General features: G+C 36.7%; 2 protein-coding genes across 2 annotated transcripts; both read left to right on the top strand.

Annotated features, from left to right (window-relative positions):
- Positions 1-27: 27 nt before the first annotated feature.
- glo1 (glyoxalase 1) lies at positions 28-15,448 on the top strand. Its single transcript, XM_067385180.1, has 7 exons — positions 28-101; positions 10,581-10,819; positions 11,734-11,816; positions 12,203-12,343; positions 13,403-13,470; positions 13,707-13,796; positions 14,110-15,448. The coding sequence occupies exons 2-7, from the start codon at positions 10,739-10,741 to the stop codon at positions 14,199-14,201; spliced, it is 555 nt and encodes a 184-aa protein (XP_067241281.1). The 5' UTR covers positions 28-101; positions 10,581-10,738; the 3' UTR covers positions 14,202-15,448.
- LOC137020007 (zinc finger protein 718-like) lies at positions 53-5,445 on the top strand. Its single transcript, XM_067385179.1, has 2 exons — positions 53-101; positions 3,945-5,445. The coding sequence occupies exon 2, from the start codon at positions 3,982-3,984 to the stop codon at positions 4,570-4,572; it is 591 nt and encodes a 196-aa protein (XP_067241280.1). The 5' UTR covers positions 53-101; positions 3,945-3,981; the 3' UTR covers positions 4,573-5,445.
- Positions 15,449-16,263: the final 815 nt, after the last annotated feature.

The raw sequence follows: 16,263 nt of genomic DNA, 5'->3' as shown, positions 1-16,263 counted from the left end.
CATCCCCCAATCGGTGAAGTGAAGAATGAAATGTCAAAAGTTGGAGATGCACATTACTGCTTCAGACTCCGAGGATGTTCCTTTGAACACGAACATTGCAAGTAAGTGCTTTATGATTAAGATTTAAGATCATTGACCAGTGCTTTTCAGATTAATCTTGTAAACTTTAAAGTGAAAATGAGGTAAAACAATATATGCATTTACGTTAAAATCTATATTATGTGTATAAATGGAAAATATGGCCGGGTGGACAATATCTCTTTTAATCGATCTTCATTTTAATGATCTGACGTCGGTTGCATGAACCGACCCGAAGTCCCAACAATCGATCAATTATGCGAGTTTTCTGTTGATTCGTGAGAAAAAACTTTTTTTTAACATTATTTGTAGCCATCTTGCCATCCAACAATCGCAAAAAGCTTTACGTTTGATATGAAACTAAGTCGCAGCTTTCATATTTTGTCATTTTTATCACGAAATTAAAGCAAAAAAAAAAAAAAAAGCCAATTTGACGCGTGTCAGGTTGCACCCAGCAGACATTGGTCCGACGGAAATGTCGTGTCCCTGGCCAAAAATAGTCGCGGTGAATCTGGTGTTCTTTTTAGTTATGAACAATTAATGCAAGAATTCTCTTTTCCAGTCCCCCCAAGAGAATATGCCATTGTGTTTGGTGCAATTCCCCTTAGTAAAGTCTGGCCCTAAAGGTTCTTTAGACTCCTCTTTTTGACAACACTAATTTATTTGTTGACCAGAGTCTTCTCAATACCATGTCAAACAAAGACATTCGTTCAATTATTAATAGATCTCAGATTTCTTTACCTGCTTGTGTGAGTTTTTGCAATGAAATATGTTAATATTTAGTGATATAGAATGGGAAGAGTTTTGGCTTCTTCGACAAAAATTCTTCTTATCTAATAAAGTTGTTGAAGTCATTATTAAAATTATCCATAATTGTTATCCGATAAATTATAAACTTGCTGAATTTAACAAAAGTATTTCACCCAATTGCTCTTTTTGCCTTCAGTATGAAGAAAGGATTAATCACTTGTTTTGGGACTGTGCTTACTGTAAAGTCTTCTGGATTGATTTTTCAAATTTTGTTAAAAAATATTTATATCCAAACTTTTGTATAACCCCCAAAATTTTGTTTTTTGGTTATTCTTTGAATTTAAACTCTTCTCTTTGTAAATGTATTGCTTTATTGTGCTAAATTTTACATTCATAAGTGTACATTTTCAAAGAAAACTCCCTACTTTTTTATTTTCAGGAAATAATGATATGTATGTAAACTCTTTAAGAAACTCTAATAATTCTATTGCATGCAAGACTCTTTCATGGTGTAAGTCTTTTAAGCTAACATAGTTTGCTTTTGGAGTTTTGTTTGTAACCCTCATTGTCTTTTGTTCTTTGTCTTTGTAATTGTATTTGTTGTTCTTCTATTGCATAATAATAGTAAAAAAAAGGACGACGTGAATCGGTAAAAATAGCCTATATCCTCCTGAATACCAGAAAAGTTTTGTGAATTTAGTACTTTTTTATGTCATTACATTGTTTAGAGCATAAGAAAAAATGGGAAAATAAAATGTTTGAAAAATGATATTTTATTCATGTTCTCTGTAGTGGACACCAGGACTATTTTAAAATAAAATAAGATATGAATAGACATGAAATAGCAAAAACAATGGCTTTTTTTTTTTTAAATCACGAATCAATTTTTAGGTTTCAGTTTTTTTTTTTATACCGAACTTTGTCTAAAGATGATTCTCAACTATTTTATGTAAGATATAACAGAATGATTTGATATAACATTTTGCTTTATGCAATGTGTGTGTAAAGTGGCTATAAATGTTTTTTTTTCTTCTCCCCATTATATACAATGTATCTATGCTGTATGTAATTTGCATATTAATGTGTTCTTGGAGCAACATGTAATGGAAAAATAAGTGTAAAAATGGGAGTAATCATTTGCAAGATTTTCATAATAATATCTAATATTTTATAGGAATATTGATGTATTATTTCTTTCCCTATTCACTCCCAAAATGCTTGATAAACATGATTTAAGTCCTGGTGTCCTCTACAGTGGACATGTATAAAATCAATGTCCTGTAACAGAAAGTCATATTTTGATTAGAAACCCCATAACATTTTCCTGAGATGTCGATTTATGACAAACATTTTAAAAATTAGTCAGATGTAAATTATAATAACAAAATATTATAATATTTCCATAAAGGTGTTAAATTTGATCACTAAATTAATGTCAGCCATTTTTAAAGACCGAGTAGAGGGAGTGGTCATGATGAAACCTCCGAACATTTGGTATCTCTGAAAAGCCCTGAATGTGCTCTTTACAGGACATCCAAACTGTGGACATGTAAGGTCTCAGAGAAATTTGCCAAAATATAATGTCCTCGCTGGTAGTCAGGAGGATATAGCATTTCCTAAAAATGCATTCAGATATGTTTGCACATGTATACAATTCTCTGGGGTTGCATGTATAATTGGTTTTTTTTTCTACTTTTAAGTTGTAGTTTAATATATAATAATTAATTAATTAATTAGATAACGTCAAAGACGTCTGTTCAAATTTCATTCTGGAACTATTTTTCAACCATGATGGGACTTGTCGGATGGACGTCTTTTCAGCGGTCATTAAATGTCCAAATGTTTGCTGGGCAGTAGCCGACTTAAATCAAGCGGCAGGTGAAACCTGTCAATGCGGCCATAAAAGTAAGCATTCTATGTTCTTGAATGGTACAGTTACAAGATTTTAATCATCTTTATATATGGGTTTTTGACATCACATTTAAATGGTCGTGTGGTGTGTGACAAATGTATTAAAGTACAAAAATTATAGGTTGTTTCATAAAAACTGCAATATGGACCTTTCACAGAAAACCTTGCTTTTCGTTTGTAAATGCACTAGAAGGATGGCTTTTCCATTGCGCTTGCATATTGTGTCTTTTGCAGCATTCAGAAAATGCGGGGCCAAATAGACAATTTTTTCTTTTCGTTTTGGTTCTTTGTGCCTTTTTTATTCACAGAGATCCACGCGTTCTCTGGGAATTTCGCCGTGTTTTTAGAACACCTCAACACATCTGTCTATTGCATGTTTACACAAAAAAATGATGGACAGGTGCAGAGGATTACAGGAACAAGTGTGTGAACGGCCCCTAGTCATACATATAGTGGTACACTTGCTGAGAGATGGTTAGTTTTTAATTGTAAGCTATCAATAATTTTGTAATAATTGTATCAGCATTTAAAAAATTGATTTTCCATCATGGTTACGATTAGAAAATTGTTAGACCCAAGAACCGCAATGGAACTGATTTCCCCCCAGCCCTATCCCATCAACTTTGACCTAAAACAATCAACTTTGACCTAAAACGGTTAGTTCACCCAAAAATGAAATTTCTGTCATTAAGTACTTACCCTCATGTGGTCCCAAACCCCTAAGACCTTCGTTTGTCTTTGGAACACAAATTAAGGTATTTTTGATTAAATCTGTGGGTGTCTGATCCATACATAGGCAGTAATGACATTGCACCTTTTGAGGTCCAGACATTGTCAAAACCATCGACGTGACTACAATGGTTCAACCCTAATATTAGGAAGCGACGAGAATACTTTTTGTGCACAAAAAAAAGAAAAAAAGACTTTATTCAACAAATTCGTCTGTCCCCTGTCATACTGCTACGCTATTTTCGTTGCAGAGCTTCAGTGTTTATGTCTGAATGCGGGCTCAGTATTTTCCGGCCAATACTGAGCTGCCATTCGGACGTAAAGTCGACAAGACATTGTGCCTCTGAATTCTTAATCCGGTCCTGTTCACATACACACACAATATTTATATTCTTTCTTGCAACTTTGAGTTTGCCTATATACAAGTAAGGAATAATTATGAGTGTTTTATTTCTCAATTCAATCTGTTTCTCCAGTAGTTGCCATTTCTCTTGGTGTCCCGACTGCATCAATATGAAGCCTGTGATCAAAAAGGGGGAGTCTAATACTGAACAGGAGTGTTCTTCAGAGACCCCTGGTAAAAAATTCAGCTGTAAGCTGTGTGGCAAGGAGTTCAGCCGCAGCACACATCTGGCGTGTCACATGCGAATACACACGGGAGAGGCTCCGTTCATTTGTGAACTCTGTGGGAGAGGGTTTCGTCGTGCAGAATGGCTTAAAATGCACAACACCATCCACACAGGTCAGAAACGAAAGAGCGTAAAGAGCTTCAGTTGCGATCAGTGTGGGAAGAAGTTTTGTGGTTCCACCGCACTCCAAAGTCATTTGTATAAACACAGAGGCGAGAGGCCGTTCGCCTGCGCGTACTGCGACAAGACGTTCTTCAGTCAGACCAATCTTAATCGCCACCACACCGATTCTCATTCTGAAAAGCAGTTCTGTTGCCCCCTGTGTGGAATCGGATTCTCACGCCGCACGACGTTGCAGAAACACATGCGGATTCACACGGGAGAGAGGCCTTTCTCCTGTCCAGACTGTGGAAAGACTTTCCCTTATAAATACTCCTTGGATATGCATTCTAAACTTCACTCAGCCAAAAGTTGATGTGATGCACACATTCAAACGTCACTTGAATTTATGATAGTCTACTGTTTATTCTAATTTGTTTTCAGCTATATCCTTCTATACTGACTGTTTGTACCTGCATGATGCCAATAAAGAGCATTATTACAGTACTAAAGACAGTTATAGTAAATCACATTGACAGTTTTTTAAAGGTGCCATCGAACATTTTTTTACAAGATGTAATATAAGTCTAAGGTGTCCCCTGAATGTGTCTGTGAAGTTTCAGCTCAAAATACCCTATAGATTTTTTTAAATTATTTTTTTTAACTTCCTATTTTGGGGCATAATTAGAAATGTGCCGAGTCAGGTTGCTGCCCCTTTAATTCTCGTGCTCTCCACCCCCGGAGCTTGCGCTTGCCTTAAACAGCATAAACAAAAGTTCACACAGCTAATATAACCCTCAAAAAAATCGATCTTTCCAAAGTGTTCGTCATGCATGCTGCATGCATGGATTGGATCATGTGAGTATAGTATTTATTTGGATGTTTACATTTGATTCTGAATGAATTTGAGGCTGTGATCCGTAGCTAACGGCTAATGCTACACTGTTGGAGAGATTTATAAAGAATGAAGTTGTGTTTATGAATTATACAGACTGCAAGTGTTTAATAATGAAAATAACGGTGGCTCTTTTCTCTGTGAATGCAGTAAGAAACGATGGTAACTTTAACCACATTTAACAGTACATTAGCAACATGCTAACGAAACATTTCATGTAATCATGGATCATGTCAGTTATTATTGCTCCATTTGCCATTTTTTTGCTATTGTCCTTGCTTGCTTACCTAGTCTGATGATTCAGCTGTGCACAGATCCAGACGTTAATACTGGCTGCCCTTGTGTAATGCCTGGAACATGGGCTGGCATATGCAAATATTGGGGGCGTACATATTAATGATCCCGACTGTTACGTAACAGTCGGTGTTATGTTGAGATTCGCCTGCTCTTCAGAGGTCTTTTAAACAAATGAGATTTATATAAGAAGGAGTTAACAATGGAGTTTGAGACTCACTGTATGTCATTTCCATGTACTGAACACTTTTTTTTTAACTATGCCAAGATAAATTCAATTTTTAATTCTAGGGCACCTTTAAAATAAAGTTATACATATAAACATATAACCTTTCAATCTCATATTTCAAGAAAAACAGTGGTTTCACAATAAATTGTGTAAAGTTGCATGTACAAAACACTCAAAATATATAATCATACAGTGTAAGGCATGATTGATCTCTGCAAGTTCAAATTTTGTGGCGGTCAATCAAACAATCATATTCTTGTACAAACCCGATTCCAAAAAAAAAAAAGGACACTGTACAAATTGTGAATAAAAAAGGAATGCAATAATTTACAAATCTCATAAACTTATATTTTATTCACAATAGAATATAGATAACATATCAAATGTTGAAAGTGAGACATTTTGAAATGTCATGCCAAATATTGGCTCATTTTGGATTTCATGAGAGCTACACATTCCAAAAAAGTTGGGACAGGTAGCAATAAGAGGCCGGAAAAGTTAAATGTACATATAAGGAACAGCTGGAGGACCAATTTGCAACTTATTAGGTCAACTGTCAACATGATTGGGTCTAAAAAGAGCCTCTCAGAGTGGCAGTGTCTCTCAGAAGTCAAGATGGGCAGAGGATCACCAATTCCCCCAGTGCTGCGGCGAAAAATAGTGTAGCGATATCAGAAAGGAGTTTTTCAGAGAAAAATTGCAGAGTTTGAAGTTATCATCATCTGCAGTGCATAATATCATCCAACGATTCAGAGAATCTGGAACAATCTCTGTGCGTAAGGGTCAAGGCTGGAAAACCATACTGGATGCCCGTGATCTTCGGGCCCTTAGATGGCACTGCATCACATACAGGAATGCTACTGTAATGGAAATCACAACATGGGCTCAGGAATACCTCCAGAAAACATTGTCGGTGAACACAATCCACCGTGCCATTCGCTGTTGCCGGCTAAAACTCTATAGGTCAAAAAAGAAGCCATATCTAAACATGATCCAGAAGTGCAGGTGTTTTCTCTGGGCCAAGGCTCATTTAAAGTGGACTGTGGCAAAGTAGAAAACTGTTCTGTGGTCAGACAAATCAAAATTTGAAGTTCTTTTTGGAAAACTAGGATGCCATGTCATCCGGACTAAAAAGGACAAGGACAACCCAAGTTGTTATCAGCACTCAGTTCAGAAGCCTGCATCTCTGATGGTATGGGGTTGCATCAGTGCGTGTGGTATGGGCAGCTTACACATCTGGAAAGGCACCATCAATGCTGAAAGGTATATCCAAGTTCTAGAACAACATGCTCCCATCCAGACGTCGTCTCTTTCAGGGAAGACCTTTCATTTTCCAATATGACAATGCGAGACCACATACTGCATCAATTACAACATCATGGCTGCGTAGAAGAAGGATCCGGGTACTGAAATGGCCAGCCTGCAGTCCAGGTCTTTCACCCACAGAAATCATAAAGAGGAAGATGTGACAAAGAAGACCTAAGACAGTTGAGCAACTAGAAGCCTGTATTAGACAAGAATGGGACAACATTCCAATTCCTTGATGGAGTATTTTATCCATCCTATAGAAAACTATTGTGGAATATTTTATCCATCCTATAGAAATAAATTGTAGAATTTGTTTGCCTACTATAAAAGCTAGAAGTGTTTTGAGGCCTCTTGGCCTTTGTAACTGTAAGGGTCAAACAAGTTTCTGAGCGTATTTTGTTGGTAATTTTCCACCAGACAACAGGTGGCTGTGAAATGAACAAGACCATTATTATGGGTGTCACGTGAAGGCTTCTTGTCTCTGGGGAGTGTTGACTGGTTTGATACAATGTTTCATTTGGCCAATGGGAAAAGGGATGACCATCAAATTGGCAGAAGGCCATTGAGAAATGAAGTCAAAAGATGTACAGTAGCTGGAAGCTGGTCACCCTTACTAAGAAAATTCTCTTACATAAGAAACACCTGCAATTACTATGGCAGAAAGGTCGGGGAATACATGGGAAGGAGGTGTGGGAGAAGAGCCCCCGTAGATGATATCATGGAAAATAACTGTTAGGGTGAATATTACCAGCCAATGATATTACTTTGGTGTATTTTAAGAGATAAGAAAAAGCCAATGATATTAATTTGGTGTGTTTTTAAGAGATAAGAAAAATGTATAAAACTGAGCCCTGGCTAAGGGAGCCTCAGATGCGGAGCTGGCATCTCACTTTGTTGCTTGACAATAAAGTTAAATACTTCTGAGACCTGGAACTTTGATTTTGTGAGTTTTTCTGAGACCTGAAAACTTAGACTCTGCGAGTTTTTCTTCGAGACCAGATCTGAAGGGACAAAGAAACATCTAATCTGCCACAACATCCTAAACTTGAGGAACTTGTCTCCTCAGTCCCCAGACGTTTGCAGACTGTTATAAAAAGAAGAGGGGATGCCACACAGTGGTAAACATGGCCTTGTCCCAACTTTTTTGAGATGTGTTGATGCCATGAAATTTAAAATCAACTTATTTTTCCCTTTTCTCAGTTGAAACATTTGATACGTCATCTATGGCTACGTTCACACTGCAGGCTGAAACGACCCAATTCCGATTTTTTTGCCCCTATGCGACCTGTATCTGATCTTTTCATGACAGTCTGAACGACACAGATCCGATCTTTTCAAATGTGACCCAGGCCACTTGGGTATGTGGTCCTGAATCCGATACGTATCCGATCTTTTGAAATGCGACCTCCGTCTGAACGGCCAGACCACATGTATCCGACCCGTACGTCATTGATACGCTACAAATGTCATAATTGTGCGTTGAAGTAGGCGGGAACGAGAAGATAAACAACAACCATGGCGGACGATGCTGCTGAGACCAGTCAATGGAAGGGAAGCGAGGTCACAGATTTAATTAATATTTGGGGTGACAGCTCTATTCAGGCCAAACTCGAGGGCTCTTATCGGAACCAGGCGGTTTACGAAAACATTTCCAGCAAAATGGCCGAGCGTGGTTACAGACTATCCTGGCTCCAATGCCAGCGAAAAATAAAAAGCCTCCGAGCCAAATACAAGGAGGTTAAAGCCTGGAACAAACGAGGTGGCCGTCTACTTCCGCAAACAACGAGTGACGTCGTTGACCGTTGCGTACTCTTCTGCGCATGCGGGTCACTTTTGGGTCATTTCACGTTCACACAGGAGATCACAAAAAGTCGCATTTAATTGAAAATGTGAACGGCCATTTTTTCAAAAAATCGGAATTGAGCATTAAGCCCTGCAGTGTGAACGTAGCCTATGTTGTATTCTGAATAAAATATTGAAATTTGAAACTTCCACTTCATTGCATTCTGTTTTTATTCACAATTTGTACAGTGTTTTGGAATCGGGTTTGTATTTTATTTTTAAGCACACTATGATTAATTTGCATTGAGCTATGCAAAGCGAAATGTACAAAAAGTCAACAAATAACACTTAAAAAGTTAAATTCAAAATGAAAATCAAAAGCTACCCTATCCCCTATAATCTACGTGAGCTCTGTTTTCTTTTCATTATATACTGGAGTGGTTCTTGAACTTTAGGGATAGTTCACCCAAAAATAAAAATTCTGTCATCATTTACTCGCCAAGTTGTTCTAAACCTGTATGAGTCTTTGTTCTGTTGAACACAAAAGAAGATATTTTGAAGAATGTTGGCAACCAAACAGTTGCTGGTCCCCATTGACTTCCATAATATGAAAAAAAATTACTATGGAAGTCAATGGGGACCAGAAACTGGTTGCCAACATTCTTCAAAATATCAGAATAACAGAACGAAGAAACTCATAGGGCCTACAGGTTTCAAACAACTTGAGTGTGAGTAACTGATGAAAGAATTTTCATTTTTGGGTGAACTATCCCTTTAATCAGTATACTGATTGTATTATATAATAATTACATAATATATCAATGATGACCAATATCAAGTCCTCCATCTCCTAGTCAAACTAAACGATCGGTCATGCAGTGTGATACAATCGCATTAACTCATCAGTTTTAAAAAGTTTTTCTAATATAATTTTATTTGCATTTTTATTGACTTGATAGCTAGTTTGTTTTTTCCTAGTCATCTTTGCTAATAAGACAGTCAAACGCCATTTAAAGTGATAGTTCACCCAAAAATGAAAATTCTGTCATCTTTTGCTCCCCCTCAAGTTGTTCCAAATCTGTATGAATTTCTTTGTTCTGCTGAACACAAAGGAAGATATTTTGAAGAAAGTTTGTAACCAGGCCGCTTTGGGGTACCATTGACTTCCATAATAATAATAAAAAAATACTATGGAAGTCAATGGTGCCCCAAAACTGTTCAGTTACCCACATTCTTCAAAATAACTTCCTTTGTGTTCAACATAACAAAGAAATTTATACAGGTTTGGAAAAACCTGAGGGTGAGGAAATGATGACAGAATTGAAATTTTTACGTGAACTATCCATTTAAGCTCCTTTATTGCCATGGAAGTTTCATTTCATCAATAGTAAATGGAAAATAGATTAACTTTTTAAAGTTAAGCAGGTGTGTTGCTGTATTTTAAACCTAATATTTAACGTTCAATATCTGTATACCTGTGTAATGTACAATCGCACACACACATATTTGCACGTACGTTCGGTGGCAGTACATTTTATCAGATTTTTGGAATATATAATTCCTAGCTCTCTTTCATTTTACACACAGAGCTCAAGGTACCTATAAGTTCACTCAGAACACAGGATGTGGTTCTTGTGTAATCTTACAGGATGTGTAGCCTAAACGTGTGAGCCACAGAATCTACATGGCATTTATAGTTTCTCTTAGTTCATTAACTCTTTTCTTTCTACAATTCTTCCTCCAACAAATATTATAATGTAGTCTTTTTTAGTTGATGGGACGAGAACACTCAATTTCTCTTGACATAAACAGTAAGCATCATTTCAATACATTTATGTAAACACACTTTTACTGAGAATTGTTTCGCCCTCTGCAGGAAGGAAAGAAAAACTACAGCATCTAAGTTATTTCAACGCCCCTCCCACAGTCACGTCACGCCGCCGACGTTGTGCGCTATGACCACGCCTCCAGCGCGGGATCCTTTCGTCGGATTGTCAGCTGTCTAGTCACCATCAAGCCGAAGAACACCTAAAAATGACCGAGCCTAAAACTGACCAAGGGCTGACGGATGAAGCAGCCGCCGCTGTATGTAAAGAAGGAAACCCCATCACTAAAGTAAGACGCTGCATTTGAGCCCCAAACTAGGGCGAGACTTTTAACTCAAACGCGAAGACCGTCGCTTATTATTTCCATGTTTTCCTTACTCAGAGCACTGCTGGAAAATAGTGCGATTCAGAACATCTATCTGATGTTGCTTTATAGTTATTTATTCGCCTTTATGTTAGTTACTCAACTGACTTTTTGTCAGTTTGTATGCGTAAGTGCTTTATTGCTTAGTCATGCGGAAATTAAATTAAAATAGACTGTTATCCTGATTATGCAGATTGATTTGTTAGTAACTTATATCAAGTTACATTTACATACAGAATCAAGTCTATTTTAATTAACTTAAGTTACTATAATGACCTTTGACATTTTACACAGATAAAATATTTATCTGTGGCTCCTACAAGTTTCACATACAGAGCAGTGCCAACAGACAATATTACCATAAGGACACACAAACTTTAGGGAATATCAGGGAATTGTATTGTAAACACTTTGTGTACATTCTTTGAAATGTCATGTCATAAACAATCTTAAACTAAGAGATGCTATAAAATAACACCTATATCAAGAGAGATGAATCATAATTAATAACAGCACATCCACAATGTAAACATCTACTAGAGATTCACAGACTGATGTTTGATGCGTTTATAAAATGATAAACTACTCTTTTTTTTTTTTTTTTTTTTTTTTTTTGCTAGATATTACAGAATGACCAGATATGTCGGGCTATATTTTTAAAAGCATCATGCACAGCCTGAAACTGCATTGAAAGCATCACCTTATTATTTTCAACTCCAAAATCACTAATGAATAAGTTAAAAGCTCTATAATGTAATGCGTGAGGCTGCATGACATAAATGGTTATTTTGGTTATTAAATTACATTCTGACCAAAAGTTATTCATCCCACTGCTGTAGGACTTTATGATGCAGCAGACAATGCTGCGGGTTAAGGATCCAGTCAAATCCCTGGATTTCTACACACGTATCCTGGGAATGACGTGAGTGTACTAATGTAAAAGATCGTATCTCTCAGCTCTGAACTTTTTCTCTGATAGAAATTTAGACTTGGTCTGATTTACTTAATTTGCCTGGTTTTGCAGACAAGGCTTAAACCTAGTCCCAGACAGATGTCTGAGCTGTCTTAACTGAAAACAACTTGCACTGATATATCTTAAAATATGTCAGTTCCATTGTTTTGTCTGAAGATGTCCACTAGTTTTTTTTTTGTTTTTTTTTTAAGGAAAGTTTATAAAAGCTATTTAAATGGAAGTCCTGTCTGTGAAACCAGGCCATTACTTTGTAATATCCAAATGTGTTATGCATGTAGAATTGTTTTACATTTTAGTTCAATTTTGGCTCATAATAAAAATTGTCTTTATTATAGCCTGTTACAGAAGTTCGATTTCCCCTCCATGCGATTCACGCTCTACTTTCTGGGTTATGAGGATAAGAAAGAAATCCCTGCAGATGTAAAGGAGAGGACAGCCTGGACATTCTCCCGCCGAGCCACTATAGAGCTGACCCAGTAAGTACAGTAGTAAAACCTTACTGATCTAACTGACACCTAACCTTCTGCATAGAGTAGAAAAAGCCCTTTAACATCCTTACACGACTAATCGCACAATAAGAAAAATAACATTGAAATCGCACTTAAACATGACTCTTAGTGTGATTTTTAAATCGCAAAGACTGTGATTTTTTTTTTATTTTTTTTATGTGCAGCTTGTTAATGAACTATGGCTTCAAATGCTTATAATGTACATTTGATAAAGCAACATGTGTCAAACATCTTTCAAGACATGAGAAGCATTTATTAACATCTTGTCCAACAAAAGACAACATTTAATACAATTTTTTTACTCTAAACTCACTTCATAATGACAGTTGAACATCATTGTGTGAGATGATGTGGCTTCCTACACAGAATAAGGAAGTGTGTTTTTTTAGTCATGTTTAATCAGCATGTTGACTCGGTGTCGGGCCATTGGTGAGAGCGAGAACTCTGATTGGCTGTTCGGCTTAGCTAACAAGTCAGTGCATGAGAATAAAAGCTAAGTGATGAAGGTGAGCAAAGAAGTCAAGATGGTACAGTAGACTTATCATTTTACAACATCTTCACTGAGTATTCCAGTGTGCATTTTCACAATAACATGAGCCAACTAGAATGAAGAAATTGATCAGAATGATTGATATTTAAAATGGTAAGCAAGCACTGCTTTGTTTATGGTTTGTATATCTGCTGTCCTAGTTTTGGTTTCCCTTTTTTGAATGATGAAAATACAGTATTGATACCTGCTGATATAGATAGTTATTTCCTTACATGAAAGTGCAGAAGGCACATGCTAGTTGACAGTTGCCTTTAGTCCTTTTGGTGTGTTAAAGCGCAGCTTTTTGACTGAGATACAGCCGATGCGAGGCGACAAAAAACAGAGTCAGCTTTTGTCGCCACTAGTTCTTTGATGTTGGCTTTGTGTTACAGTGTGTGACGTAAGACCTGAATTATGTCATTGTAAAGCCTGTAATACTGAACTTCTGAAGCTATTTTCATATGCCTTTCTGTATTTTTCTTTTCTCTTTTTATCAGTAACTGGGGCTCAGAGACAGATGACAGCTTGTCTTACCACAACGGCAACTCAGACCCAAGAGGCTTTGGTAAATAATAACATGCATAACATCAAATTCTCCAAAGCTGTTCACCAAGCTTAGGCTTACATTTCATATTTTGAAATCACCAATGGAATCTGACATCAGCTGTCTCCTTAAATTTTGTTTCCAAATGCTCAAATCATGACAAAAAAAATGCATTTTTCAGGCTATATCAAGTATAGTCCTAGATAAAAGGAAAATTAAATATCCATAAATTACATCAACCTTAATATTTATCTTAGGACATATTGGGATTGCTGTGCCGGATGTCTATGCTGCCTGCAAGCTGTTTGAAGAGAATGGAGTGACCTTCGTAAAAAAGCCTGATGATGGTAATTTCTTTTATATTATCCTATGGGATTATTTTAGTTATGTAATGTTTCACCATCAATAACAAACTAGCTAAATTTTCATTTCTAAATATGTTAGTCTCATGGAATGCACAAATTTATTTGTGTGTTTACTGTGTTCTCAATAGCAACCTCTTACTATTTATGCAGTATAAATAGTGTGTAATGTGCACAGTATGCAAATGTTGCATGGCATAACTGGATAATTTTTTTATTTGCATAAAATTGGATTGAAAATGCAAAATAACCCTTTTTGATCTCCAAAGACTTTATTTCCATTATGTCTGTCTTGCAGGTAAAATGAAGGGCCTGGCCTTTATTCAGGATCCCGATGGTTACTGGATTGAGATTCTCAGCCCCAACAACATGGTGTCCATCACTTCTTAAAGACTGTTGTTATGCTGTGACCTGATCAGAAGACACTAGTTATTAAACTCAAGGACAGTTGGGGATCAGAAAGGATGATTGCTCTGTGCACAATGAAGAAGGGCAATCATTATGTATGAAAGCGCAGTGTGTTAGACATCTGGTAGGCTGAATGTAACGGTATAATGCAACAATATAATATGACACCTTTTGAAATGATGTGGTCCTCCTTAGAGTCTAAGCTTAAAATTCTAGTTTATTAAGATAAAATAGGTTTTGAATTGATGCAGTCCTAACACTTAAATCCTTCAATAATTTGATAAAATAAAGCAAAGAAAGTATTTTTGTTGTGTTACTCTTTTGCTGACTTTGAATGTACAGTAATATCATTGGCATGTACCCTATAGGGAACAATAAGATTTGTATGTGTGAAATACTTTGCAGGTTTGAACGTGTCAGGACATGTGGTTAACAATGAACCAGGTTTAAGAAGATCAACTGCTCAAACAGGTGACCATGCATTAAAACGTGACTTCAAGCTGAGTTATCTGGCAACAAAAGCTTGAAAACTTCAATGTATGGTTGTGAAATGGGGATGGTGAAGGTGAAGAATCTCGCTGGGGAAGGATCCAACCAGTTTCTAGATTTGTGTTATGATAAAGAATGCAGTTGGTATCATTGGAATTCATCCTCTTGAGGATCTGTGATAATAAATGAAGTTTCGTTTTGATTAGGTTGGTGTCTATCTTCTAAAGCTATTAAAGTCCAAAAGCAGAAGAGAATTAGCATTTTTGAGCCCTCTACGTTTTAATGCAGAAGGACAATGAAAAGTTGACATTAACTTCTTAAAGGGATAGTTCACCCAAAAATGAAAATTTTTGTCATTACTTACTCACCCTCAAGTTGTGTCAAACCTGTACGAGTTTCTTTTTTCTGTTGAGCACAAAAGAAAATATTTGAAAGTAACCAGACAGTTGACGGCACCCATTGACTTTCGTAATAGGACAAAAAAAAAAGTCAATGGGTGCTGTCAACCGAATGGTTACTCAACATTCTTTAAAATATTTTCTTTTGTGTTCAACAGGTTTGAAACAACATGAGTGTGAGTAAATGGTGACAAAATTTTCATTTTTGGATGAACTATCAATTTAAAGGGTCAATACACCTGAACTTCTACACCACGAAAACAACCACTTGTAACCCATGAATGCTTCTCTAATCCACTGCGATCTAACAGTTTGACATGTCTGTCATTTGAAAGAACCACTTTGTGTCCTGAATAATTAAAGGTGCTAAAGAGGATGTTTTGTTTTATACATTTTTGCAATATTACTTGAAACTGTCTTTACTAACTGATAAAAGACTACTTATTAGGTGCACTGAAAGGAATAATATTAATAAACATCAGCCAATCGTTTACGCGATCATCGCATAAACGATTGGCCCTCTGGCTTGTCAATCACTGCCGTGACGTTCCTTGTGAGAGACGAGCGCGGCTGCGCGCTCCAGTAACTTTCCACACTCCACAGGCGCCGCATGCAATGTTTTTGTCAGGAGACAGGAGTAACAACTGCAGATTATGAGTTACCTGCGGTGAGTCCAACATTATGAATCCACTAACATGACACACCGAATGTCGGTGTTAAACACTCGTGTTCCAATACTCGTGCACGAGTTTTGGGAGGCGTTCCTTTGAAATGAGCTGTGAAGGAGGGAGGTTGTTCTTACGCATGCGCTCATTTCAAAAACTCACTAACAGTCTTTGGATTCTCAGTCGACGAAAAAATCATCTCTATCACCTTTAAGAGATGGTGTCTTCTCATAGGATAAGAAAACTAAGTCTCAATAATTATGAGAAACCAACATGTTATCGAAATATGATACCTGTGACGTGAACTCAGTGTAGATTTTAAACCTGGAAGACGAAAATAGCGGAACAAATTTAAAAATTAATACATATTGTTTAATACATAATGTTAATATTTTCACACACAAACCCCCCCCCCCCCCCAAAAAAAACAAAAACCTGAGGATATTATTTCACAGTGCCCATCACATTTCTTCATGATTAATGTAAGAGTAC

Source organism: Chanodichthys erythropterus, chromosome 5 (assembly GCF_024489055.1).
Source record: "Chanodichthys erythropterus isolate Z2021 chromosome 5, ASM2448905v1, whole genome shotgun sequence".
Taxonomy (NCBI): Eukaryota; Metazoa; Chordata; class Actinopteri; order Cypriniformes; family Xenocyprididae; genus Chanodichthys; species Chanodichthys erythropterus.
The sequence above is the reverse complement of the archived record's forward strand: the minus strand, read 5'-3'. Positions and strand labels throughout refer to the sequence as shown.

Coding starts and splice junctions, on each gene's coding strand:
- glo1 (XM_067385180.1), top strand. CDS start 10,739: ATGACCGAGCCTAAAACTGACCAAGGGCTGACGGATGAAGCAGCCGCC. Junction 12,344..13,402: donor GCCACTATAGAGCTGACCCA/GTAAGTACAGTA, acceptor TCTTTTTATCAG/TAACTGGGGCTCAGAGACAG. Junction 13,797..14,109: donor CGTAAAAAAGCCTGATGATG/GTAATTTCTTTT, acceptor TCTGTCTTGCAG/GTAAAATGAAGGGCCTGGCC.
- LOC137020007 (XM_067385179.1), top strand. CDS start 3,982: ATGAAGCCTGTGATCAAAAAGGGGGAGTCTAATACTGAACAGGAGTGT.